The sequence below is a fragment of the Phocoena phocoena genome, chromosome X (assembly GCF_963924675.1).
Source record: "Phocoena phocoena chromosome X, mPhoPho1.1, whole genome shotgun sequence".
Classification (NCBI taxonomy): domain Eukaryota; kingdom Metazoa; phylum Chordata; class Mammalia; order Artiodactyla; family Phocoenidae; genus Phocoena; species Phocoena phocoena.
The window spans coordinates 35,770,947-35,797,794 of NC_089240.1; the positions used below are offsets into that span (position 1 = coordinate 35,770,947).

Consider the following 26,848-nt stretch of genomic DNA (forward strand, 5'->3'; position numbering starts at 1 on the left):
ATATCAGAAACCCCAAACCGGGTCCTTTCCCTAGAGCATGGCCTAACGCTACAGTGGCTGAGAGCGAAGGAAGTGAAGACCTCAACTGAATAATGGCCTTCCGGCAAAGGGCAGGATGTGCAGTGATCCGGCACAAGTCACTGCAACCTTCTCTCCAACTACTGGAAAATTAAGGTACAGAAAGAAAAATCCAAAGGTTTAACCAGTCTAAGGTCAAATAAAAGAAAAAAAGAAATATACTTCCAAAATATCGCAACAATTCCTTAAATAAAAGAAGTTACAACTTTTTATTTTTTAAAAAACACATTTTTGTTATTGATAGGGAGAAAAACTTGCTCGATCCCAACAGGATCAAACATTCTTTCCTTTAAATTTTAAATTCCATGAGACATAATAATGATAGTCATCTGCTTGCGAAGGAATGGTGTTTATTATCCAAGTTACACTGAACTGCTACTTGGAAAACGCTGATAGCTTTAAACTTTGATTCTGAAGGACCTATTCTGAGCTGAAAGAAGAGAAGTCAAAGGATGAAAGCAGAAAATTGTAAGAAGTGGAAGAAGCATTACAACAAAAGAAGCACACCCTTCTCTACTGCCCAGTGTGTTCCTTATAAACTATATGTAGGTGAGAACTTGTCTATGTATACAATATGGGGCAACAAACAGCTGAAAATATAATTTCTCCCATGATTCCTGTGTCTAGTAAAATTGTGACACTGTGGTACCTAAAAAATGTTTCAGAGAACAACTTTCCCTCATTTAAAAAATTAATTCTGTTATCATACTATTCTAAACAGAAAGATACAGAGGACTTCCTTAATATTAGAAATAAGCAAATTTTAATTTAATTTCCTTAATGTTAGACATAAGCAGAATGGAAGAGAAGTGCTCTTTGCTGAGCTTTATGTTTTATAGTAAAAAATTTAGCACTGCCAGAAGTTCCGTGTTAAGCGTAGGCTACTCCGGTATTGAAGGGACCTTGTTTATCTACCAGAATCATTCTGGTCTCTTCGAAAATGTTCCGTTTGAGAGCTTCATTGTGCACTTGGTGAAAAGGTTCACTTGCACCCGCCTAACACTTATATAAGAAGCCCGAAGAGCAGTGATGCCATTTGTATCAGCTTTTATTCTTCACAAAACATTTAGAAGATACAGAAGTTTGAGTGATATTATTCTATTCATGACTGAACCATGAAATAGGAGAAACCAACATGCATTTCAACTTGGTGATGTACAGAGTGGCAGGTATCGATGGTGGGGCAGGAATTCACAGCCATGGAAAATTCTATCATCCTAACCTAGGGCTTTGTGGCAATGTGTGCTATAAATACAAGCTTCCGGCATTAGCAACTGGGTCAGTCCCAATAGCAAATCACTAACAAAAATAAAGTCCAGGCAGCAGAGACATGGACAAAACTGAAGAACCAGTGAGTAAGGAAGAAAGCGACAGGCAGACATTAAGAGGGCCACAGCAACCAGAGCTCTACTACTAGGACTGGGGGGCAAGGTGGGTAAGGAGGGAGCAGAGGGGAGAAGGGGGATCTCTCAAAAGAACGTTTATAACATATATGCAATAAAATATCATCTACTTGTCATGTACCTTGTCGTGGTGGGTTCATCTCTGCAAACCTCTTCAGAATGTTGCTGACCATCATGGGAGCAGCAACAGAAGAGTTCTGCTGTCTGGGAATGTCTGCCTGCTGGGTGGTACCTGAAGCCATGTCATAAATGATTGGAACTATAATACTAACAGGTTCTTGGGGAGGGACCGATGTTTTCTGAGTTAGCTGAAGCTGTAGACACAACACAAACAAAAGAGAATAAAAACACAGTAAGAAAACAAAATATTTATGTAAATGTATCAAAAGTACTATCATTTACTCTACTGTCAGATTAAGATACAAGTAAAAGAAAATTAAATAGAACAAGAAAAGTGACAAACAACTAAATATTATGATTAAGATGCAACTGTGTCACACAATTACCTAGTTCAATATATTCCTTACTAAAGGAACCAAGATTATGTGAGGTCTAAACTGACAATTAAGGGATCTGGGCCTATATTTGGCAGCAACAGGTAATTTCTGTAGGTACCCAAAAGATGCTCTGTTATCCTCAAATGGAGTCTCCCTCAGAAGCTCTGCGCACCTGCACCCATATATACACACACACATACACACACAAACACATGTGCACGCCAGGTGGTACTTACAAAAAATAGCATTTTGGATTTCAGCACCACAGCAGGTGTCCCAGGAGGTGCAATTGGCGGTGCACTGGGAGGGATCGTCAGGCAAAACTGAACGTTCCATTTTAGCTGTGTTGCCTGGTCAGGAAACTGTTTTGAAAAGAAAAAAAATTATGATAAAGTCATATGAACATTTAAAATTATATTCTAGTGTAGGAGCCTGAAAGGTTAGATGGAATTTTACACTCAATTATCAGTAGATCATAAAGTTGATAACCTGCCTTTTCTCAAAGGAAATATACATGTGAAGGTCCTAACTGAAGAGTCAGCTCTGGATTTATATGATATGTTCACCTTCCTTCCCTCCCACTTCATTAATTCCCAAGGCCTGCGGGTTCTCCTTCCTCGGTGTCTCTGACATCTGTTCCCTCCTCTCTATTTTCACTGATGCCACTGAGCTCAGGGCTCCGTTACTTCTCCCGTGGCCCCCCTAATGGTCCCTTCCATTGGCTGCCTCTCCCAATCCATCCTTACACCACTGCCAGACAAATGTCCTAGAGCATGGTTCTAATCTAGCTGACAAATGCTCAGTGACATGCAGTGATCCATGCTGCCCCCCTCACCCCCCAAGGACCAACACTGGCATTCAAGGCGCTTAACTGGTGCCAATCTAGACCTCTCAGTCTCATTTCCAACTCCTTCTCTAAAACAAACTAATCAAACTGCATTAATAATTTTAAACTATATCTACTGGAGCTTTTTTAGTGACATAAATATTTACTCCTTTAAAAACTCAAATGGATTTTTTAAACATAATGTTTCCTATAGCCTATCAGAGCAGAAGCCAAATGCTGAGACTACTAGCAAAAGAACACTGCCGTCCCAATATTAATAATAAAACACCACTGAAAAAAGGAATGAGGTATTTGGAATTACCCAAAGCAATGCTAGAAACATTAAAATGAAAGGCCTACTGCAAGACTGGAAAAATAAAATTAGCTGCCATCTGGATTCCAGCTATATAACTGTATACTTTCACAGGAAAGAAGAGGCATTTAAAAACCTCCCCAGAGGGAGAGAGGGGGAAGATGGCGGAAGAGTAAGACGCGGAGATCACCTTCCTCCCGACAGATACATCAGAAATACATCGACGCGTGGAACAACTCCTACAGAACACCTACTGAACGCTGGCAGAAGACCACAGACCTCCCAAAAGGCAAGAAACCCCCCACGTACCTGGGTAGGGCAAAAGAAAAAAGAAAAAACAGAGACAAAAGAATAGGGAAGGGACCTGCACCAGTGGAAGGGAGCTGTGAAGGAGGAAGGGTTTCCACACACTAGGAAGCCCTTTCGGCGGGCGGAGACTGCGGGTGGCGGAGGGCGGGAGCTTCGGAGCCGCGGAGGAGAGCGCAGCCACAGGGGTGCGGAGGGCAAAGCGGGGAGATTCCCGCAGAGGATTGGTGCCGACCGGCAATCAATCATCAGCCCGAGAGGCTTGTCTGCTCACCCGCAGGGGTGGGCGGGGCAGGGAGCTGAGGCTCGGGTTTCGGTGGCGCGCAGGGAGAGGGCTGGGATTGGCTGCGTGAACACAGCCTGAAGGGGGCTAGTGCGCCACTGCTGTCCAGGAGGGAGTCCGGGGAAAAGTCTAGAGCTGCCGAAGAGGCAAGAGACTTTTTCTTCCCTCTTTGTTTCCTGGTGCGCGAGGAGAGGGGATTAAGAGCGCTGCTTAAAGAAGCTCCAGAGACGGGCGTGAGCCGCAGTGATCAGCGCGGACCCCGGAAACGGGCATGAGACGCTAAGGCCGCCGCTGCGGCCACCAAGAAGCCTGTGTGCGAGCACACGTCACTCTCCACACCCGCCTTCTGGGGAGGCAGTGCAGCCCGCCACTGCCAGGGTCCCGTGATCCAGGGACAACTTCCCCCGGGAGAACGCACGCCGCGCCTCAGGCTGGTGCAACGTCACGCCGGCCTCTGCTGCCGAAGGCTCGCCCGCCCAGCATCTGTACCCCTCCCTGCGCCCCCCCGCGCCCCCCCCCCCCCCCGAGTGAGCCACAGCCCCTGAATCTGCTGCTTCTTTAACCTCGTCCTGTCTGAGCGAAGAACAGACGCCCTCAGGCGACCTACACGCACAGGCGGGGCCGAATCCAAAGCTGAGCCCCTGGGAGCTGTGCGAAGGAAAAAGAGAAAGGGAAATCTCTCCGAGCAGCCTCAGAAGCAGCGGATTAAAGCTCCACGATCAACTTGATGTACCCTGCATCTGTGGAATACCTGAATAGACAATGAATCATCGCAAATTCAGGAGATGGACTTGGAGAGCAAGATTTATTATTTTTTCCACTTTTCCTCTTTTGGTGAGTGTGTATGTGTATGCTTCTGTGTGAGATTTTGTCTGTATAGCTTTTTTTTGCGGTACGCGGGCCTCTCACTGTTGTGGCCTTTCCCTTTGCGGAGCACAGGCTCCGGACGCGCAGGCTCAGCGGCCATGGCTCACGGGCCCAACCGCTCCATGGCACGTGGGATCTTCCCAGACCGGGGCACAAACCTGTGTCCCCTACATCAGCAGGCGGACTCTCAACCACTGCGCCACCAGGGAAGCCCTGTCTGTATAGCTTTGCTTTCACCATTTGTCCTAAGGTTCTGTGCGTCCGTATTTTTTTTATTGTTTTACATAAAAAAAAATTTCTTAATATTTTTTATTTTAATAACTTTATTTTATATTATTTTATTTTATCCTCTTTCTTCGTTTCTTCCTTTCTACTTTTTCTCCATTTTATTCTGAGCCATGTGGATGAAAGGCTCTTGGTGCTGCAGGCAGGAGTCAGCGCTGTGCCTCTGACGTGGAAGAGACAACTTCAGGACACTGGTCCGCAAAAGACCTCCCAGCTCCACGTAATATCAAATGACGAAAATCTCCCAGAGATCTCCATCTCAACACCAACACACAGCCTTACTCAACGACCAGCAAGCTACAGTGCTGGACACCCCATGCCAAACAACTAGCAAGACAGGAACACAACCCTACCCATTAGCAGAGAGGCTGCCTACAATCATAATAAGCCCACAGACACCCCAAAACACACCACCAGAGGTGGACCTGCCCACCAGAAAGACAAGATCCAGCCTCATCCACCAGAACACAGGCACTAGTCCCCTCCACCAGGAAGCCTACAAAACCCACTAAACCAACTTTAGCCACTGGGGACAGACACCAAAAACAACGGGAACTACGAACCTGCAGCCTGCAAAAAGGAGACCCCAAACACAGTAAGATAAGCAAAATGAGAAGACAGAAAAACACACAGCAGATGAAGAAGCAAGATAAAAACCCACCAGACCTAACAAATGAAGAGGAAATAGGCAGTCTACCTGAAAAAGAATTCAGAATAATGATAGTAAAGATGATCCAAAATCTTGGAAATAGAATGGACAACATGCAAAAAACATTTAACAAGGACCTAGAAGAACTAAAGATGAAATAAGCAACGATGAACAACACAATAAATGAAATTAAAAATACTCTAGAAGGGATCAATAGCAGAATAACTCAGGCAGAAGAACGGATAAGTGACCTGGAAGATAAAATAGTGGAAATAACTACTGCAGAGCAGAATAAAGAAAAAAGAATGAAGAGAACTGAGGACGGTCTCAGAGACCTCTGGGACAACTTTAAACGCACCAACATTCGAATTATAGGGGTTCCAGAAGAAGAGAAAAAGAAAGGGACTGAGAAAATATTTGAAGAGATTATAGTTGAAAACTTCCCTAATATGGGAAAGGAAATAGTCGATCAAGTTCAGGAAGCACAGAGAGTCCCATACAGGATAAATCCAAGGACAAACACGCCAAGACACCTATTAATCAAACTGTCAAAAATTAAATACAAAGAAAACATATTAAAAGCAGCAAGGGAAAAACAACAAATAACACACAAGAGAATCCCCATAAGGTTAACAGCTGATCTTTCAGCAGAAACTCTGCAAGCCAGAAGGGACTGGCAGGACATATTTAAAGTGATGAAGGACAAGAACCTACAAGCAAGATTACTCTACCCAGCAAGGATCTCATTCAGATTTGATGGAGAAATTAAAGCCTTTACAGACAAGCAAAAGCTGAGAGAGTTCAGCGCCACCAAACCAGCTTTACAACAAATGCTAAAGGATCTTCCCTAGGCAAGAAACACAAGAGAAGGAAAAGACCTACAATAACGAACCGAAAGCAATTAAGAAAATGGGAATAGGAGCATACACACCGATAATTACCTTAAATGTACATGGATTAAATGCTCCCACCAAAAGACACAGACTGGCTGAATGGATACAAAAACAAGACCCACATATGTGCTGTCTACAAGAGACCCACTTCAGACCTAGAGACACATACAGACTGAAAGTGAGGGGATGGAAAAAGATATTCCATGCAAATGGAAACCAAAAGAAAGCTGGAGTAGCAATTCTCATATCAGACAAAATAGACTTTAAAATAAGGACTATTAGAAGAAACAAAGAAGGACACTACATAATGATCAAGGGATCGATCCAAGAAGAAGATATGACAATTGTAAATATTTATGCACCCAACATAGGAGCACCTCAATACATAAGGCAAATACTAACAGCCATAAAAGGGGAAATCAACAGTAACACATTCACAGTAGGGGACTTTAACACCCCACTTTCACCAATGGACAGATCATCCAAAATGAAAATAAATAAGGAAACACAAGCTGTAAATGATACATTAAACAAGATGGACTTAATTGGCATTTATAGGACATTCCATCCAAAAACAACAGAATACACATTTTTCTCAAGTGCTCATGGAACATTCTCCAGGATAGATCATATCTTGGGTCACAAATCAAGCCTTGGTAACATTTAAGAAAATTGAGATTGAATCAAGTATCTTTTCTGACCACAATGCTATGAGACTAGATATCAATTACAGGAAAAGATCTGTAAAAAATACAAACACATGGAAGCTAAACAATACACTACTTAATAACGAAGTGATCACTGAAGAAATCAAAGAGGAAATCAAAAAATACCTAGAAACAAATGACAGTGGAGACACGATGACCCAAAACCTATGGGACGCAGCAAAAGCAGTTCTAAGAGGGAAGTTTATAGCAATACAATCCTACCTTAAGAAACAGGAAACATCTCGAATAAACAACCTAACCTTGAACCGAAAGCAATTAGAGAAAGAAGAACAAAAAAACCCCAAAGTTAGCAGAAGGAAAGAAATCATAAAGAGGAGATCAGAAATAAATGAAAAAGAAATGAAGGAAACGATAGCAAAGATCAATAAAACTAAAAGCTGGTTCTTTGAGAAGATCAACAAAATTGATAAACTGTTAGCCAGACTCATCAAGAAAAAAAGACCTGTATGCAGAAAATTATAAGACACTGATGAAAGAAATTAAAGATGATACAAATAGATGGAGAGATATACCATGTTCTTGGATTGGAAGGATCAACATTGTGAAAATGACTCTACTACCCAAAGCAATCTACAGATTCAATGCAATCCCTATCAAACTACCACTGGCATTTTTCACAGAACTGGAACAAAAAAGTTCACAATTTGTATGGAAACACAAAAGACCCCGAACAGCCAAAGCAATCTTGAGAACGAAAAACGGAGCCAGAGGAATCAGACTCCCTGACTTCAGACTATACTACAAAGCTACAGTAATCAAGTAAAGATGTAAAAAAAAAAAATCTCCACAGAAAGGACAGAGTTTTCAATAAATGGTATTAGGGCAGTTGGGGGCATCTGAAAAAACTGGACCCATACCTCACCCTTTGACCCCAAGATATATTTTAAATGGATCAAATATATAAGTAGTTTACAAAATGATTCCGTAACAGTATTAGGAGAAGCCACGGGAGGATTATTTCATGATCTGGGAGTAGGAAGAGTATATTAAATGTATCTTTTTATAAGAGAGAAGCCACTGATAACTTGGATTGCCTGTGGTGAGGAGGACTAGATGGCTGGATAGGGATAGATGTGAAACTTCCCACTGTATCACCTTGTTCTAAATTCAAAAGATGTAAGAGGATTGTGTTACCTACCCAAAGACAAATAAAATTTAAGTTAAAAATTAAGGATGCAAGAGAAAAATGAAGTACATAACATAAATGGGTGAAAACCAACATATACTGTTCCCACCAACTCCAACCTCCTCAGACCGACCTGGCTAGAAAAGTCTGTGTGTCACTGTAACTTACCAACTCTAGCTTCATAATATGCACACAGTCCCTGAGGATGTGTGTAGGAGCTCCTAACAGCTTGGTGAAAGCTATTAATGTATTGGCTTTAAATGGCGGTCCTGCAACCTACAAGGATAAATAAAGCAAGTTAAGTTACTCTTCATTCTACCTTGACTCCTCTGTTTCACCGACTGTATTAAAATTATGCATTAAGAAACACATACTCTTGTTTCAAAGAATTTCTCTAAAACTTGAAGTTCATCAGGTTTCCACTGTCCTGCATTTTCGGGTGTCACTTTTAGCTGAAGTGTTTGGTTGGTTTTGGGACTAAGGGCTACTCTGCATTTCAGCGCATCAGTCTTAAACATGATCACTCCAGGTTCGTTGGAATTTATCAGCTGTAGCTGAAAAACAAGAAGCATGCATCAAATTAACATGTGAAATAATATGTAAGTCAAAGGGAAAATGGAAATGTTTAACTAGAGAAATGTTTCAAAAGGAAAACAACTAAGTTGGTACCTGTTCCACAAAAAGGTATCTAGGCACTGGGCACCAGCAATTGCTAACCATATAGCAAAAAGAGGCAATCAGACATTAGGTGTCTCTTGATGGAAGAACATAACACCACCTATCAAAACCACAACCAACTTGAGCCTGAATTCAGTAGTCAGATCCACAGGGTTGATCAATATTACAGAAATATGGAGGTCAAAAGAACATGTTAGATGATTCCAAAGGGATGCGATCAGCAAGATCCAGACTGAGAAACTCCACAGGACAAATGATATGGCTTCTTCAACAAATACATTATCTAATGAGAAATGGAGGGGGAACCTATTGTTTAGAAAGGACTTAAGAACATGTATGGATTTTGATTCAGATGGTAAAACCTGTGACAACTTGGGAAATCTGGACACCAATTAGAAATCTGATGATAAAGAAACTATGGATGAAATGATGTCAGGAATTTGCTGTCAAACAATCTGGGAGGAGGAGCTATAGGTGAAACAATGTTAGTGTGAGTTCACTGTGTTGAAGGCGGGTGATAAGAACAGACAGGTTTCTTATATAATTCTCTCTACTTTTGTATATGCTTAAAATTGTCCACAGTGAGTTTTTAAAAAAAGATCCAGTAGGAGAAAAGAATAAAGAGTTCAATTACAAAATGTTAGATCTGGACTGGGACGATATGCTAGCCCAGGGGTTGGTAAATATTTTAGGTTCTATGGTCTCTGCTGCAACCACCCATAGACAATATGCAATTGAATGCGTGTGGCTGTGTTCCAATGAAACTTTACAAAAACAGGTGGAGGGCAGGACTTGGCCTCTGACCTCTGCACTAGCCTAATATGCCGACTATGCAGATGAGCAAAATGAGGTTCAAAGGGCTGAAAGCTTCCATGGCTTTTCAGTGGCAGAGGTGAGGCTAGATCACAGGTCTGATGATTACTTTTGAATGCTAATTCATTTCAACTTACGTTAAAATTTTTCTTTCTTTCAAATTTGAATATAAAGGTTGCAAAATAGCTTGGTGCCATCGGTGGTGTGGCTATTTTAAACGTTCACCATTCTGACTACCTCGTTAACATAAATATCAATAATAATCATTATAAATAATATGTAACTCAATACCAAAACATTATGTAAAGGTTTTATATGAAGTTATCTCAAATTTCCACAACTGTTGTGAGCTAGGTAGATACTACTATCTACTGTTATCAAAAAAGGTGAAGAAATGTGCCGAAGCTCGTACCAGCCAGTGGCATGGCCTGGCTACAAACTGGGGTGGCCTGACTATAGAACTGGTGCTCTCAACTCTGAACTGTCTCCTAAGGGTATCACCACAGGATAGAAGTCTTTTTCTATAAGAGCTTTAAATCAATTCAGTTGCTCATGTGTTTTTTAAAAATACTTATTTATTTATTTATTCTGGCTGTGCCAGGTCTTAGTTGCGGCATGTAGGATCTAGTTCCCTGACTAGGGATCGAACCCAGGCCCTGTGCACTGGAAGCACGTCTTAGCCACTGGACCGCCATGGAAATCCCCAATCGCTCGTGTATTTAAAAAGTAGCTCTCATCCTTGTGATCATAAATAATTTCACGATCACAGATTCCGATTCAGCCTGCCTGCAGAAGCATTCCAGAGGGCAAATAGTTCCTCGTATGCTATTCTCTACCAAGTCAGATCCTGGGTGCACTTGTTCTACGGTATCGTGCGGACCTATCTCCAGGTCCATGATAGCCACAGTATGGCAAATTATAAGTGAAGGAATTTGTTAATGTAAGAATGGAAAAGAAAATAGTGGATCCATTCTTAATGCTAGGGTGGAGGGCAAAACATAATGCTAACAGGCTGGTTAAAGGAGGTGAGGGAGTAGCACTTCAGTTCAGATCCTACTCTAGGAAGCAACTTAGCACCTGCTTTGACAATCACCACTTAGGAATTCAGCAGGTACCCACATACCGTTTCTTGTTGAATAATTCTTTGAAGGTGTCGTCTCATGATGACGGATCCAAGGAATCTCTCAAGCGGAGAACAAAGGTAACTACCTGCTAGGCCGGGCACGAGGCCTGGCGTTGGAGAGGGCAGCAGTAAAATATTCAAGGCACTGTGAGTGAGGATGGTAGGGATGGAGGCCGCCCAGGAGCGCTGAGGTAGTTTACGAGGTGGAGGCATGTTTGTGGGCATCGTTTGGGAACCTTTTGGGAAGGAAAACGTCATTTTTTTTTTTACAAATACACACAATCTCGTTGTTCCCTATTTTGCTTTTATTAAACACCTTTACTTTTCTATAGCAATCCATACTGTTTCCGTTACTCCCTGTGTTGTTAACAATCACATATTAGTTTCCTTACAGTTATTCTCCTCCCTGCAGCCAGGTCCCTTGCAGTGTGACTTTGCAGCAGTTCCTTCAAGGAGTGGGGTCTACTTCTTTACTTGGGATCTGGGCTGGCCTTGTGACTTGCTGTGGCCTACAGAATGCAGTGGAAATGACACAGTGCCAGCTGCAGGCCTAGGCTTTTACTGACTCTCTTGGAATTCTGTCTAGCCCCAGGTGAGCAAGCCCATGGTCAAGTATGAGACCACAAGAAGCAGAGAGAAGCCAGGCCCCAGCCAACCCAGGAGCTGACCACAGATGCACGAGTGAGCCCAGCAGAGCCTGGGAGAATCACCCAGCTGGGCTCAGCCCAAATTGCCAATCTGCAGAACAGCGAGCGAACATATGATTGTTGTTTTAAGCCACCAGAAGTCACATGGCAAAAGCTAATGAACATATGTGTACAATTCTTCTTTTCTGTGTTAATTCGCATAACCTTGTCAGTTACCTTTAGGTATCTTTTAAGGTCTAGTAGTGCAGCTAAGTTAGGAGTCATAACAGAGGTACAGGATTCACCTCAGAAGACTTCTGGAGGAGACATTCTCCTTTCTTACATTTTGCCCGACTTTTACAAATTTAACTACTGTTACAACTAATTTACCAAATGGATAAAAGTTTAAGTTACTGAGTATCCTTATTAAGTCATGACTTTCAAATGTGGGGATGAGGATAGAATGATTACAACAGGTCATTTATGTTATTCTAAAAGCTAACATAAAAGTGTCGATGACACTCACTTGTTCCAGCTCGAGGGGAATGAGAAGCATCTGGAACTGGAGAATGTAGTGATGGGTTGGCTGGTGACATCCCAGGCATGCGTGTTGCTGGTGAGGGGCCAGACACTTGAGGAGACCCTGGCCAGTTCCCTGCTCGTCCACTTGGTGACACCATAGTGTATGGAGAACTAGGGTCCAGGGTTCCTGTAAACAAGTAAACAAATGGTTTTCAAAGCCTATATTTTAATAGCTGAAAAGCTCTTAAATAGCTGACAACATTCAAATGCTTAAACCCCACGTGGTGATACTTTGTCTTTCAGTAAGATATTTCACTGAAGCCTGATGCACATGGCACATCTGAATCTCTATTTGGTGTAGTTTTTGTACTTTTGAACATGATAAAAAACTTAGGAAGATAAAAAAAATACTGAGAAAGGATAAAATTTACCTTTACACAAGCTTCAAGATGTGTAATATGTAACAATCTACTTTACACTATATAACAAACACTGCGTTTGAAAATATTAAGCAAAAAAATCTCAAAGCTCCTTTAAGGGTAGAAATCTTATATTTTTAAACTAACCCTGACAAAGTATGTTTTCATTCTACTCAGAGAAGGCTGAAGAGAGGGAATTTTCCATTTTCTTTATTCAGTAAAGGGTACAGTGACTAAGAAATGCACCAAGAATCAAATTTTGAAAGCAGTGACCTCCTGAACAATCTGGTATTTAAATTTCACCCTGCAGATACTTTTAACTTATTTACACCTCTTTGTAACCAAATGACAAAATGAGAAAATACTTCTACCATATCAGAGAATAAATGTTCCTTACTTAGAAATCTTACAAATCGGTAAGAAAAAACACAAGAATATAGGCAAAGGATATAAACTGGCAGGTGTAAAATAAGAAACACGAAAGACTAATGAACATAAAAAAAAGCTCAACTTCACTAATAATCAAAAAACCACACATCGAACAGTAATATGCCATTTTTTACCTATCAAAATGACCAAGATTTTAAAAAATCACAATACCCCTTGTTGGCAATGATGCAGGAAAACAGACATCCTTGTACAATACTAGAGGAAATTGGTACGGCCTTTTAGGTGAGCAATTTGCAGTATGTTTCAAAAGCTTTAGAATTTCTCAAACCCTTTGAGACAGCAATTCCACTTCTAGGAACTTACCTAAGAAAATAATCCTGCGAGCAGAGAAGACACCATTTTCAGTTGTGAAAAAATAGAAACATTCTAAACGTATCGTAATAAGAGAACGGTTAAATCATGGTGTGCCCAGACAAGGGGATACTATGAAGCCATTTAGTATGATGATGTAGTTTTTACCGACAGAAATGTTCCTGCAAATATTAATAGTAAAGAGGAAAATCACAGATGCTACACAGCTGTAAAACCTGAGGAAGCTCTCTATGTTCAGATTTGGCACGGGATTCATGATACAGTTAAGTGACGAATGTAAGGCACCGAATACGGTGTGCAGTATGCTGCCATGTGTGTAAAAGAGAGGGGGAAGAACAATCCACATAAGACATCCCTCCAAGGATGCACGAGAAATCAGTAGCACTAAATGCCTTTGGGAGGAAGAACTAGGTGGTTGGTGGACTCGAAAGGAAACACCTCACTGGCTACCTCTTGTATTCTTTCTCTTTTTGGACAAATTCAAAATAGAATTTTTGAGTTAAAAAATTCAAGTCTCGAAACAATACGTATGGTAGGGTCCCAATTTTGTGTGTGGGGGGTGGTGTTTAAGGGGAGAGAAGAAGATGGGTAGAGAGCAAGATAGAGCAACAGAGATTTGGGCGGGCAGGCAGGCAGGCAAGCGGGGGTGCGTGACAGGCCGAGTGAGGGGGAGAGAGAGTGCGAAGCAGACAGACTAACTGGTAGACCTCTTCGTTGTGGGATTAGGAAAAACGTATTCTTATTTTTGGCCGCGGCACGTGGGATCTTAGTTCCGAACCCGGGCCCCCTGCAGTGGAAGCGCGGAGTCCTAACCACTGGACCACCAGGGAATTCCCAGGAAAAACGTACTTTCTTTCGCTATTTCCCCAATACACAAGTGCTAATTTTGCAAAAAGAAAATTTATTTAACAAAAACTTATTTAACAAAAACTACTTTCACATCAAACTCTTATGTTCTAGCAATTTCCGGTATGGACTCACCATGTGGACTAGCAAAACTGGCCCCTGGTCCTATTGAGATTCCATGCGAGGAAGGGGGAGGAGTTGGAACAAATGATGCTGGTGATGGGGCTCTCAAAGCCCCACTGGGGGAGCTGGCGGCATGCAGATTTCCTAATAAAGGAAAATAATTATAGATGATCTTGCAGGACACATATTATGTCCTGTCCAAGGACCCCGAGTTAAGACTCTACAGACTAAAGAAACAAGTAGTAAAGCTCCCATGAGTAGTGCAAAGAAAAACTGGAACAATTTCAGTATGGAAAAAGAGAGACATCAATTCCATGGGGTCCAAATTCTAGCTCTTATATTGACTGATGTTTAAAAAAAAAATCCAGTGTACTTTTTTATCCACTCACTCACTCATTCAACAAGTAGGCATGAACATCAATTTCATGCCAAGCATTGTTGTAGGTACTGGGGATGCAGCAGTTAACAAGAGACAAAAAAATCCTGCCCTCATGGAGTTTATATTCTAGTATGATGAGAAAGACAAACAAATATATGTCAGGTTATGCTAAGTGCTACGGAGAAAAACAGGGCAAGGTAAGGGGGCTATATCGTGTAGTGGTGGAGGTGGGTGCTGTTCTTTATATAGAGCAACCAGGGACCTCTCTGAGAAGGGGCTGTGTGGGCTGAGACATGAAGTGAAGGATCAGAAGAGCTAGTGCAAAGGCTCCAATGGTAGCAGCAGTTATAAATAACAGGGGGAGGCCAGTGTGGCTGGAGTAGCGTGAGCAAGGCGGGGAGCGGGGAACGGAAGATGATCAGGTCAGAGAGGTGGGAGGAGGGTCCCAGATCACACAGGGACTTGTAGGCCACTCTAAGGACTTAGGGTTTACCCTGAATGAGATGGGAGGCCACTGCAGAGTCTGGAGCAGAGGAGTCATGACCTAACTTCTGTTCCAGAAGGATCACTCTAGCTGCTGTTGAAAAACAGACTATAGGGCAGGAGGCAGCGAAACCAGTTAGAGGCAACTGCAATTACCCAGGTGAGAGATGGCTAATGACCCGGGAAAGGGTGAAGGCTGAGATGGTGAAGGTGGTTAGATTCTGGATAAATTCTGAAGATGGAGCTGACAGTATTCGGTAACTGACTGACTGTGGGTGTGAGAGAAAGAGGAGTCCAACATGACTCCTATGGCTTTGGCCCAAGTAACAGGAAGGAAGGAAGAAGCTGCCACCTGCTGAGATGCAGTGCCTGTGGGAGAAGCAGCACAGGGCAGGGTTGGGGGGGTGTTAGGAATTCAGTTTCAGCCATGCTGAGTTTCAGATGTTGACTAAACATCTACATAGAAATGCTGAATAGTTAGCTGGAAAAGACAGGACTCGAGTTTGGGGGAGAGGCCTAGATGGAGCTATAAAAAACTCGGAGACATGAGCTTAAAGATGGTATTTAGCCACAGGACTAGCTTTAATTTAGGATGATGAAGGGTGGGGACTATGGCTATCGAAACTATCAGTGCAACATTAAAATACTTGCTACATTACCATGACTATCCTCAATACCAGCAGCTTCCAAATTCTCTACTATGTAAGAGAATTTCATATTTTTAATGTTCTATTAATACCTAATGCAGTACTAATACAGTATGAATTCAATATTAACATACTGATATTCAATAAATGTTAATCAACTTGATTAACCTTTAAGTATTATATTTACATATTTAGCTGTGTGATCTGGACTAGTGACTTAACTTCTCCATGCCTCGGTATTCGTTTAACCGTTTATTCCCTAGGGAATAAACGAATTCGTTTAATTTGTTTAATCCCTAGGCATTACCCGTTTAATGCCTAGGGCTTAAACGGGTCAAGTGCTTAGAACAGGGCTTGGCACACAGGAAGCACTACGTACCTGTCTGCTACTAAAATTATTTCAAAATAATCATCTCTCCTTCCTTCTATACGAAACCAGTCTCAACCCACATCCTAGAAACTCCCTCCCCTCGGGTGCTGGGACCCCGCTTCCCGTTCTCCCCCTTGCTCCCCAGCTGCTCCTCCTCAGGCTCCCACACTGTCTACTGTCGGAGCTTCACAGGGTCTGAGTCTCGCACCAGCTCAGCGTTCAGGGGCCTTCAATGACACGACAATGACTTCCAAGTCTTCACCTGGGGTCCCACCATCTCTGATGAGCAGGAAAGGGCTCATCTACCCTAAATATCCGATACCAGTGCTCCTTGCTAGAAGGTAAGCTCGAGAAGCAGGACTGCTCTCGGGCTCACTGCTGAATCCCCAGCACCGTGCAGCATTAGACACAGAGCAACCACTTAAGACAAACCAGCGAATTAATTGTTCTGTTAAAAGTCAAAATTTGGCATTCTCCCGCAATTTTTTTTTAAAGATTTTTTTTTTTGATGTGGACCACTTTTAAAGTCTTTATTGAACTTGTTACAATATTGCTTCTGTTTTATATGTTGGTTTTTTGACCGCAAGGCATGTGGGATCTTAGCTCCCCGACCAGGGATCGAACCTGCATTTTCGTGCATCGGAAGGCGAAGTCTTAGCCACTGGACCGCCAGGGAAGTCCCTCTCCAGCAGTTTTTACAGCGTACTTCATGGGGTCGCCAACAGAGCCATCTTGTTCAGACAAGCAGGTTGTGGCCTGCCTGACTCTGAGGTGGGGCACTGTTCACATACACCTGGGCTCTGCCAACTCCTTCTGTAAGGTGGCTTTTCTGAAACGGGTTATCGTAGCGGGAAAGCAGCCACAGACACTACATAAATGGATGTGGCTGTGTTCCGATGAAACTATTTACAAAACCAGGTGGGGGATAGGATGTGGCCCACAGGCCTTAGTGTGTCGACCTCTGACATAGATCATGTTGTGATTCTTGGAGTTGCGCCATGAGTCTGGCTCTGGGTGACAACAACTCCACTTCACGCAAACCTTTTAAAAGTGCTCCTGAATCATGAACATAGATTTCACAACCCTGCCATAATGAATGAATGGCAAATATCCAGCCACGGACTAGCAAAGCAGTTCCCTCTGACATCTACGGCTACATCTGTAGTATTTCTCACGGTGTGTGTGCGTGTGTGTATGCGTGTTGTCTATTTTGGATCTGAAAGTTGAACACAACAAGAGAGTAAGTAATATCTTACCTGGAGACTGTGTGTGCATCATAGAGGGAGACTGGTTAACTGTGCTGTGATAAGATGTAGGGGGCGAAGTTAGAGGATAAGCGCCTGATGATCCTGGCTGCTTTGGAAATGGCTGAAAAGAAGAAAATTCCATGTTGGTAAAATGGCCAACCATGCAGATTATGTGAGTGTGGCTTTCCCCAATAAAGAGCTACAGTGTTAATTAACATTTACACACATCACTGGTTACCAAATAGGAAAGGTGAGGTATGAAAATGCCCAAAATTCACATCAATAATGCAAGTTTTAAAAAACTTCCTTTCAAAATGTTTTAAAAATAGCAACATTCTCATTCCTGACCTTGCACTACCACTGCTTATAGCCCCCAAGATGTTTTTTGCTCATTTTATCTACCATATAACTGACTTATCTATATTATTTATCTACCATTTGACTGACTCTAAGATAAATTTTCCCCATATTTTAACATCTCTGAAATCAGTGTGTGTCTTCCAATTCATGGCATGTCGTAGTTGAACTGGCAGTGTTGTTTCGGGCAGTACATAAAAACAATGCATTTGGTGGAGTTTTAGAGTCAGTGAAATATGGTAGTTCAGCCTGATCTCTACTCACCTTCACCTTCATCTCCAGTAATGACAACGTAATTCTTCCTAGTCTATTTTTTTAACTTGAGGTATGAATCACATACAGTAAAGCACACGACTCTTAAATGTACAGTCTGATGAGTTTCTATAAATGTAACTGCCACATAGATCAAGATACTGAAGGACATTACCAGAACCCCAGAGGCCTCCCTCACCCACCTTCCAAGTCTCTATCGTCTCCCCAAACTCTGACTTCCATCACTCAAGCTTGGCTTTGCCTGTTTTTTGCATCTCATATAAATACTGAATGTACTCATTAGTGTCTGGCTTCTTTTGTTCAACATTACGTCAGTGAAATTCATCATTTCGTTGCATGCAGCAATAGCTTTTTTCATTTCTGTAAAGTATTCCACTGTATGAATATACCCCCGTTTACTCACTCATTCTACTGTTGCCGGATATTTGGGTTGTTTACAATTTTTTGAATAATGCTGCTATGAACATTCCTGTGTTTTTTGGCTGCATTTCTGCTGCATATATACCCAAGGTAGAACTGTTAAATCACAGGCATGCATAATGTTCAGCCTTAGCACTCTGGAATAATGCTAAACACCACTGCAAGGCAGCTGTACCATTTTATACACCTTCCAGTAGTAAATGAGAGTTTTCAGATGGTCCTAATACCAAATGTTGGCAAGGACTATCAATTTTTTTTTTTCCTTAAAGACATTTCTGTGGGTATGGGGTATTATCTCACTGTGGCTTTAATGTATAATTCTGTGACGCCACCAGATGACACTGTTCACCTTTTCTGTGCTTACTGGCCATTTGGACATCATCTTTTGCGACCACATGGGTGATCACCTGACATTATTTTAAGTGCGGGAGTCTGAAGTTAATACTGTTTCTGGTACTATTTACTTCCCATCACTAGAAGCCTCCTCCTGTCTCCCTCTGTCACTATTTCTTCATATGAATTTCTTGGGCATCTCGGGTCCACCAAGGACCTCCTTGCCTTTCAGCAAAGAAGCAGAGCCACCTATGGAACCTGTTAAGTAACACAAATATGACACCGTTTGGAGTGTCAGCTAGACATCACCTGTTGCTGGGGTGGTGGCTGGAGTTGTGAGATTAAAGAATCCATCATATCTCCTCCAATGGGAGAAGGGGGATTATCATCCTCATTTACAGACCTTCTTCGAGCATCCTGATTGCTGTCAACAAACATATTCAGGAATGTCTATGGATATAAACAGGTAAAATTTAGATTATTTTACCTAACTTTAGTAAGATATTCTTAATCACTGAGAATGTGTTAACAGAAAGAAACATATTATGTCCATTATCTGAAATATAAGTTTGACACATGGCCACTATTGTTAGGCCAACCTAGAAGAGAGAGTGATCAATTTGAAGAAAGGGGAAAAATTGAGGAAAAGTTAAACACAACAATAAAAATAACATCTAAGTTAAAATGTTATTATGTGAGCAAAAAGTTGAAGAAAGAAGTTCACCCTGGCCAAAGTATTTTCTTATTAATTTCTGAATAAGAAATTCAGAAATTTCTTATTTCTGGAAAAGAATAAAAAGTTGTATGGTAGGCATATAAGTAACTTCAATGACTTGGAAAACTTCCTATTTAGTGAGAGTTCTCACTTTTTAAGCCAGAAAATATGAAAGAGGAAAGCTGAATAAAGAAACTAAGCCACCTTTTCCCTTTTTATTTTATGTGACTTAATCTTAAACATCAAGAGTGGGACAGTCTTGTTTTATAGGTTATGTCATCTAAAATTAAGCAAGGCTACCAGAATTTGTGTCTCAAGAGCAGATTCTCTTTTTTTTGCGATACGCGGGCCTCTCACCACTGCGGCCTCTCCCGTTGCAGAGCACGGGCTCCGGACGTGCAGGCCCAGCGGCCATGGCCCACGGGCCCAGCCGCTCCGCGGCATGTGGGATCCTCCTGGACCGGGGCACGAACCCGTGTCCCCTGCACGGGCAGGCGGACTCTCAACCACTGCGCCACCAGGGAAGCCCCTCTTTTCTTTTTAATATAAATTTCATTTATTTATTTATTTATTTTTGGCTGCGTCGGGTCTTTGTTGCTGCGTGCAGGCTTTCTCTAGTTGCGGTGAGTGGGGACTACTCTTCGTTGCGGTGCGCGGGCTTCTCATTGCGGTGGCTTCTCTTGTTGTGGAGCACGGGCTCTAGGTGCACAGGCTTCAGTAGTTGTGGCACATGGGCTCAATAGTTGTGGGTCGCGGGCTTTAGAGTGCAGGCTCATTAGTTGTGGCGCATGGGCCTAGCTGCTCCACGCCTGTGGGATCTTCCTGGACCAGGGCTCGGACCCGTGTCCCCTGCATTGGCAGGCGGATTCTTAACCACTGCACCACCAGGGAAGTCCCAGATTCTCTTTAATATGCTCCACCTTCCCAATCTTCAAAAATATAGATTACAAGCTTATCAGAATTACTGAAAAGCTTTTAAAGGTACAAAGTCTGATTTCTAATTAAAGATAATAGATTATTCACAACACACATTTCATCTTCTCTCAACACCCCACTGAAGCTCCTAAAAAAATTTTTTTAAGCAGTAAGTCACCAAGACAAAAAGAATGGGACAAGAGAGAAATAGCAATAAATTCTAGGAGGTTGCAGAGCAGATGGTTGAGTGGTAACTGAACTATCTGATGTGAGGAAGTTTCTTCTTAAGCAAGCAGTGGGGAAAGCCAAGAAGCAAAGCTATTTCCATCCAGATCTCCAAGATACACAGGAACTGGCAGCATCAGATACCCCTGGAAATGGAAATGAAACAGACTAAGAGCAGAGGACTGGGTGAAACGTCTTAAAGACAGTAGTGAAACCCTCCAGAGCCTCTGGCACTCCCACTGAGTTAGGCTGACCTTCACCACCCAGGTGGAAGGTCTCTGATTGGGGGCGGGGGGGGGGACCTCTAGGATCAATTGACAGCAGGGGTACCATACTAAAAATAGAGATTAAAGTTTACATACTGAATGCTGAGAATACTAGTTTCCTTCTCTTATTTGACTTGCCAAATATTGGGAGCCAGATGCACAACGGCTATGCAGAGTCTTGATACTCTTCTCTTGGTACTCACACTGGCCCAACAAAAAGACCTGAAGCTACTGACATTGGGAGTTACCCAATGAAATGGCCCAAGCAGATCATCCTGCAGTGAAGATTACAGTCAGCAAGTGTCACCTTTAAATAAAAGCACAGAGTTAAGAATCACTTAATATTTGAAAACTACTAATATGAAAGAGATGAAAACAAAAAAAGGCGGATGAAATGGAGATTATGTAGGAAGAGGCAAGAGAAGGTAACGCAGCCATACAGAACAGGACGTCATAAAACGAACTTTCAGAATCAAAAAGAGCTCTCGGAAATTTTTTAAAAGATGGCAAAAAAAAAAAATTCTTGATGGAAATGAAAAATAGAAGGATTGGAAAAAAACCAAAGAAAGGAAATCTCCCAGAAACAAAGAGATAAAAAACAGAAAAGATAAGAAAATTAGAGGATAAGTCCAGGATGCCCAACTTCAGAATAGCAGGGGTAGCAGAAAGAGCTAACAGTGAACACAAAGGAAAAGACTCGAGGAAGAGCACAAGGAAATTCCCCACAACAAAAGGATGTAAGTTTCCAGACTGAAAGAGTCCACTTAGTCACATAAGGTTCAAGAACTGGAACAGGATGAAATGTCTCAATGGTCACAACAGAAGCTAGGGCACAATGGAGCAATGCCTTCAAAATTCTTACAGAAAATGACTGCAACCTAGAATTCTACACCTAGCCGCTCTCGCAACTAGATGACGCTAAACTAAAGATGCTTTCCGACAATACAAGGTCTCAAATTAACCTACCGTGTATCTTCTCCCAGGGAGCTACATAGAAAGTATTCCACCAAAACAATGAAGTAAACCAAGAACAAGACGTGGGGTCCAAGCCACAGGGCATGCAACACAAGAGAGAAGTGAAGGAATCTCCTGCTTCACCACCCTTCTGCAGATTCCTAAATCAAAACTGGGCCAAAGGTCTGGAGCGCTACCATTCCAGACTGGAGTTCAGAGGACTGTGGAAGAGATGTCTTCAAGATGAAACTGGTAAGGTATCTGATTTGTGAACGTACTGAGGGGAGAGTTACATATATGGGAGACTTTAAGGTTGAGTTAGTGATAAGTACAGAGAGAGCTAAGAAACAAAAAAGTTAATTAATAGTTCCAAGGAAAATAAATGCTGAGCAAGAAAGGAAAAGTAATCATAGTAAGCTTGGTAGAATAGTGTTAAATACTCATAATAATGTGAACACTGAAAAATTACCTAAATTGCTACCTAACCATACCAAAAGGTTGGAGGAAAGAAAGAAGATGAATCGGTACTGGGAGCAGCCTGAAAAGGGGAAGGGGCATGTAAGAAAGAACTAAAAAAGAATTAAATCCTCATCTTCCATTACGAGAGTCAGATAACGCCCTCAACTAAGAAGTCAGCAAAGAGCAAGGAAAGCATGCTATTTAGAGGTAAGGATGTAAATACCAAGAGAATGAGCTATACTGTATGAGTTGAAAACAGAGTAGGAAACTGGCAAGACTGGGACTAATTTTCAAAACAGGCCATTTGGAACTATTTGACTCTAAACTATAAGAACATACAACTTAGCTGTCATACCAAAATCTCCAGGGGTTGTGGCCCAAGACCCTACATTTTAAAAAAAAAAGTATCACAGCTGAACTGATGAACAAAGCTTTTCAATATTCACTGATAAAGACTACTTTTAAAGTTCCTTGAAGCTCCAAAGAGCAAATAGGACTCTCTTTAGTATCTTCACTCATTACACGGTAAGGAAATAAAAGGAAGGACATCTTATCATTTCATATACCTAGGCACAGCACTTTACCAGAAGTTCTAGCTCCTTCAGAATGAAGTTGCAGAGATGATGAATTAACATGGCTACTCATTAAATTTAAACAGGAATTTGTTGCTTTTCCCCCCCGTTATTTCCCCCTCGAAGGAACTGTTTTAGAGATCACATTTATGTTTACTAATGCTGTAAACACTGAAGTCCATTACCTTGAGTCCTGGTGCAGGATAAAAACCTTCAACTAACTTGCTATTATCAAAAAGACTATAGGCCCCATCGCGTATTGCCACAACGCCTCGACTCCGGCAGTATATATCAATGCAATACATGTTCCTGAAGGCCAGTCTGATGTGGGTGGACGACTGCGGCAGGATGGAGAAGCACTGGTAGGCAGTGTTGGTTCTCTGGGTCAAGCCCAACATCGGCACAGTGGGCAGTTTGTTGATGGCATTCAATGGAGCCTGAGTATCAAACAGTACCTACAAGGAACAAATGCAGTGAGAGCATCCAGTTTCTGCTAAAACCTCAGAATTTTCAACGTAAAATCGTCACAAATGAGACAATGTCCTTCTGGCACATTCCATAAAGACTTTCGTCGTTAAAGACAAGTTAAGTCCACATGATTTTTTTTTTTAGTTAAGGGTACTTTAATTAATTAATTAATTTTTGGCTGTGTTGGGTCTTCATTTCTGTGCAAGGGCTTTCTCTAGTTGTGGCAAGCGGGGGCCACTCTCCATCGCAGTACGCGGGCCTCTCACTGTCATGGCCTCTCTTGTTGCAGAGCACAGGCTCCAGATGCGCAGGCTCAGCAGTTGTGGCTCACGGGCCCAGTTGCTCCGCGGCATGTGGGATCCTCCCAGACCAGGGCTCAAACCCGTGTCCCCTGCATTAGCAGGTAGATTCTCAACCACTGCGCCACCAGGGAAGCCCCCAAGTCCGCATGATTTTTTGAGGAGTTTTCCACGAGACACTAACACTGAGTCTTATTTTTAAATAGAAAATGAACTTAATTACCTGTAATAACTGAACCACATTTGGTGTTTTGTTGAACATTTCTTGAAGCTGATGGAGAATGGTATTGTGACAGTTACTGCATCCTGAGTTTGGACCAACAGTTCCCAAAGAAATGTGAAATTTCTGATGTATGGAATTCCACTGGATACTAATCTAAATCAAAGAGATTACATGTTTCAGAAACCGAGAAAGGAACGGAGTCAATCAGAAGAAAAAATAATGTTTAAACAGTAAGGCAAAATGCCAAAGATCTAAATGAGGTCTTTTTTGGAAGCAACTCATGAGACCCTGTAAACTGCAGATGTGCTGTCCCTATGGACATTCACTTAGTATGTGTGTGTTAGACAGCCCACTTCTACTAAATAAAACAGAAAGAGAAGGTGCTAAAGAAAAAATTTTGATTAAACTTTATTTGAAAATTGTCATTGTTTCTTATTTTTCCATTTTCTCTTGAATGGAATAAGAGTCACCCCCTAGGTGAGTACCGTATTAAAGGGAAAAGGAAGCCAGCCCCAACAGATGCCACCTTCAGTTAACAGATTTTAAAACACTCAAGTAATTTCTGATATTACTTTATGTGGAAGAGTCCAGAAAGAAGCTAGCTGGCTGAATTTATATACTAAATTTCTAGGACTTTACATATGGGGTGGGGAAAAAAATAAGAAACTACAGACTATGGGGAATACCTTCAAGATTAATACAGGATCAGATAACGTTAACAACCATATGACTAAAAGCACAGACATACCACACTGTTCAAGACCGTTCATATATAATCTTCATTATAGTAATCACGCTGCTAAGCAGATTTGAAACCAGTGAAGAAAAAACCCCATAAATACCAAAAGTCTATTACCTTGCCCAAAACTCTTCAAGAATACACACTCCAAAGAGGGTATATTTTTTGTTTTCAATTTTAAAGAGTTAAGCGTTATAGTATATTTTTTTATCAACAAAGTATTTAAAATTTACCATTTTATCCCTAATTTTTACTTGAACCCTCAATTATTTCAAGAAAGTTTTCATAATTTTTGAATTCTTGAGTTTTTAAAGATATATGAAAGGACTTTAGTTTTTTGGGGTTTCTTTTGTGCACCCCACCCCCCCACCCCGCCAAGCGGACACCCCGAGACGCCTGGAAACCCCTCTGACCTCCACTCACCGTTGCCAAAACGCCCCAATCCCCACAAACGGAGTGTTTAACCCGTCCAGGGAACCCCCTCGCCTACGCTTCGCACTCAGGCAATCCCCACCCCATCTGAAGAGGTGGAGCCCCTCCTGGGGATTCCACCCCAAGTCCCCACAGGAGTCATCTCCACCAGCCAGGCGGCTTCTCCGCCTCCTCCTCGCAGCCGCCGCCGTCGCCGGGAACCCCCACAGCTCCTCCCGCTCCCGCCCCCACCACCCCATCCCCGAGGAACTTTAGTTTTAATTAATTCATAGACTTACTGAACTTCCCTTGGTGGTTCCATAACACAAGATAAGTTTTCGGTAATTATAAACACGAACTTCTGAGAAAATGTTTAGATGAGTGGGTATGTCTAAACAGAAAGAAAACAAGTTTAAGATTATCCATACGAAATTTTAAAATATATATTTGAAAAAGAGGGCATCTTGGCAATAGTATATGCCTAGATAGAAAGGTCTCTGTATATATAACTTAGTTTAAAAAAAAAAAAAAAAAAGAAAGGAAAAAAGATAGTAACAGCATAAATAGGTAGTAGGGCTTCCCTGGTGGCACAACAGTTAAGAATCCGCCTGCCAATGTAGGGAACACAGGCTCAAGCCCTGGTCCGGGAAGATCCCACATGCCGCGGAGCCACTAAGCCCATGCACCACAACTACTGAGCCTGCGCTCTAGAGCCTGCGAGCCACAACTACTGAGCCTGCACGCCTAGAGCCCGTGCTCCACAACAAGAGAAGCCACCGCAATGAGGAGCCCGCGCACCGCAACGAACAGTAGCCCCCACTCGCCGCACCTAGAGAAAGCCCACGCGCAGCAATGAAGACACAACGCAGCCAAAAATAAATTTAAAAAAGAAAAATGTCTTAAAAAGAAAAAAAAAAGCTGAAAGTATTTCTAACAGTTTACTTAGTTGGTTGACAATAGTAATAAGAAGAAATAAATAAATAGGTAGTAGGCTTCAATTTCCATTTCGACAAAAGGGGGCCAGGGCAGGGGCGGAGATGTACTGAAGCAGTACAGCATAGTGGTTTATGGGTTCCAATTCCAGCCCTGCCCTTTGCTAGCTACGTGAACTTCAGCAAGTTTCTTAAGTCTGTGTGACTTGTTTTCTTCATTTGTGAAATGAGGGATGATAAATTACCTCATAGGGTGACTGTGAGGAGTGAATGAGTTAATACAAGCGTTTATTACATTGTGTGGCACACAGTAAACTCTCAATAAGCACTATTATTATAATCTGGTATACCTGTGTGTTAAAATTTCTCAATATATACGAATCATCACAGTGGCTGTCTCTCGGGGATAGACTGACGATTTTTTTTTTTTTTTTACAATGTGCATGGTTTCACTTCCTCAGTTAAAAAAGGCGGTGGCGGATGCTTCCCCCCTCCCTCCGCACCAAACGAAGATTATCACTTGTACCTGGTAGAGAACGTGCAAATTCCAACACACACTCATATAATCGTGCGATGCTATTCCAGTCATTAAGGAACATTTCAACCACTTTTCTACCACCAACAGGTTCAGACAACAGGTTTTCATATGTCAGATAAACATGCCGGGATGGTCCTACAGATTAAAAGAAAAGATTAATAGTAACCAACACAAAAAACAACCCAGAAATATGCAAAGACAAAGTGTGTGAAGCGTCTCACCTTGCTCCCTGGTAGAAGTGCCATTAAGTGGACAATTTGCAAACACTAACTCTGCCACCCAGGTGCGGTTATTTCTACCTTGTAATCGGAAAGTGCAATCGAGAAGAGAGCGGTCCAGAGCCTTTTGGGTTTCCTCATTTACACCCTTACAGGGAGGAATTCTGGTGATGAAAGACAGCATATGAAGTGTACTTCATATCACAGAAAGACAAAAGCACAATCTACACAATGACAGG

The 26,848-nt window shown here is 42.0% G+C and overlaps 1 protein-coding gene across 1 annotated transcript in view; it reads right to left on the bottom strand.

Moving 5' to 3' along the window:
- The window catches only part of MED14 (mediator complex subunit 14), a 74,697-nt gene that overhangs the window by 1,536 nt on the left and 46,313 nt on the right, over positions 1-26,848 (bottom strand). The window contains exons 17-30 of the mRNA XM_065900613.1: positions 26,613-26,773; positions 26,380-26,526; positions 25,221-25,312; positions 23,772-23,924; positions 22,967-23,236; positions 18,985-19,125; positions 17,302-17,413; positions 14,179-14,310; positions 12,021-12,203; positions 10,869-11,104; positions 8,629-8,808; positions 8,423-8,530; positions 2,215-2,340; positions 1,603-1,795 (exon numbers count right to left, since the gene is read on the bottom strand). Of these exons, the coding sequence (XP_065756685.1) occupies positions 1,603-1,795; positions 2,215-2,340; positions 8,423-8,530; positions 8,629-8,808; positions 10,869-11,104; positions 12,021-12,203; positions 14,179-14,310; positions 17,302-17,413; positions 18,985-19,125; positions 22,967-23,236; positions 23,772-23,924; positions 25,221-25,312; positions 26,380-26,526; positions 26,613-26,773 (2,234 nt within the window). The remainder of the gene's footprint in view (positions 1-1,602; positions 1,796-2,214; positions 2,341-8,422; positions 8,531-8,628; positions 8,809-10,868; positions 11,105-12,020; positions 12,204-14,178; positions 14,311-17,301; positions 17,414-18,984; positions 19,126-22,966; positions 23,237-23,771; positions 23,925-25,220; positions 25,313-26,379; positions 26,527-26,612; positions 26,774-26,848) is intronic.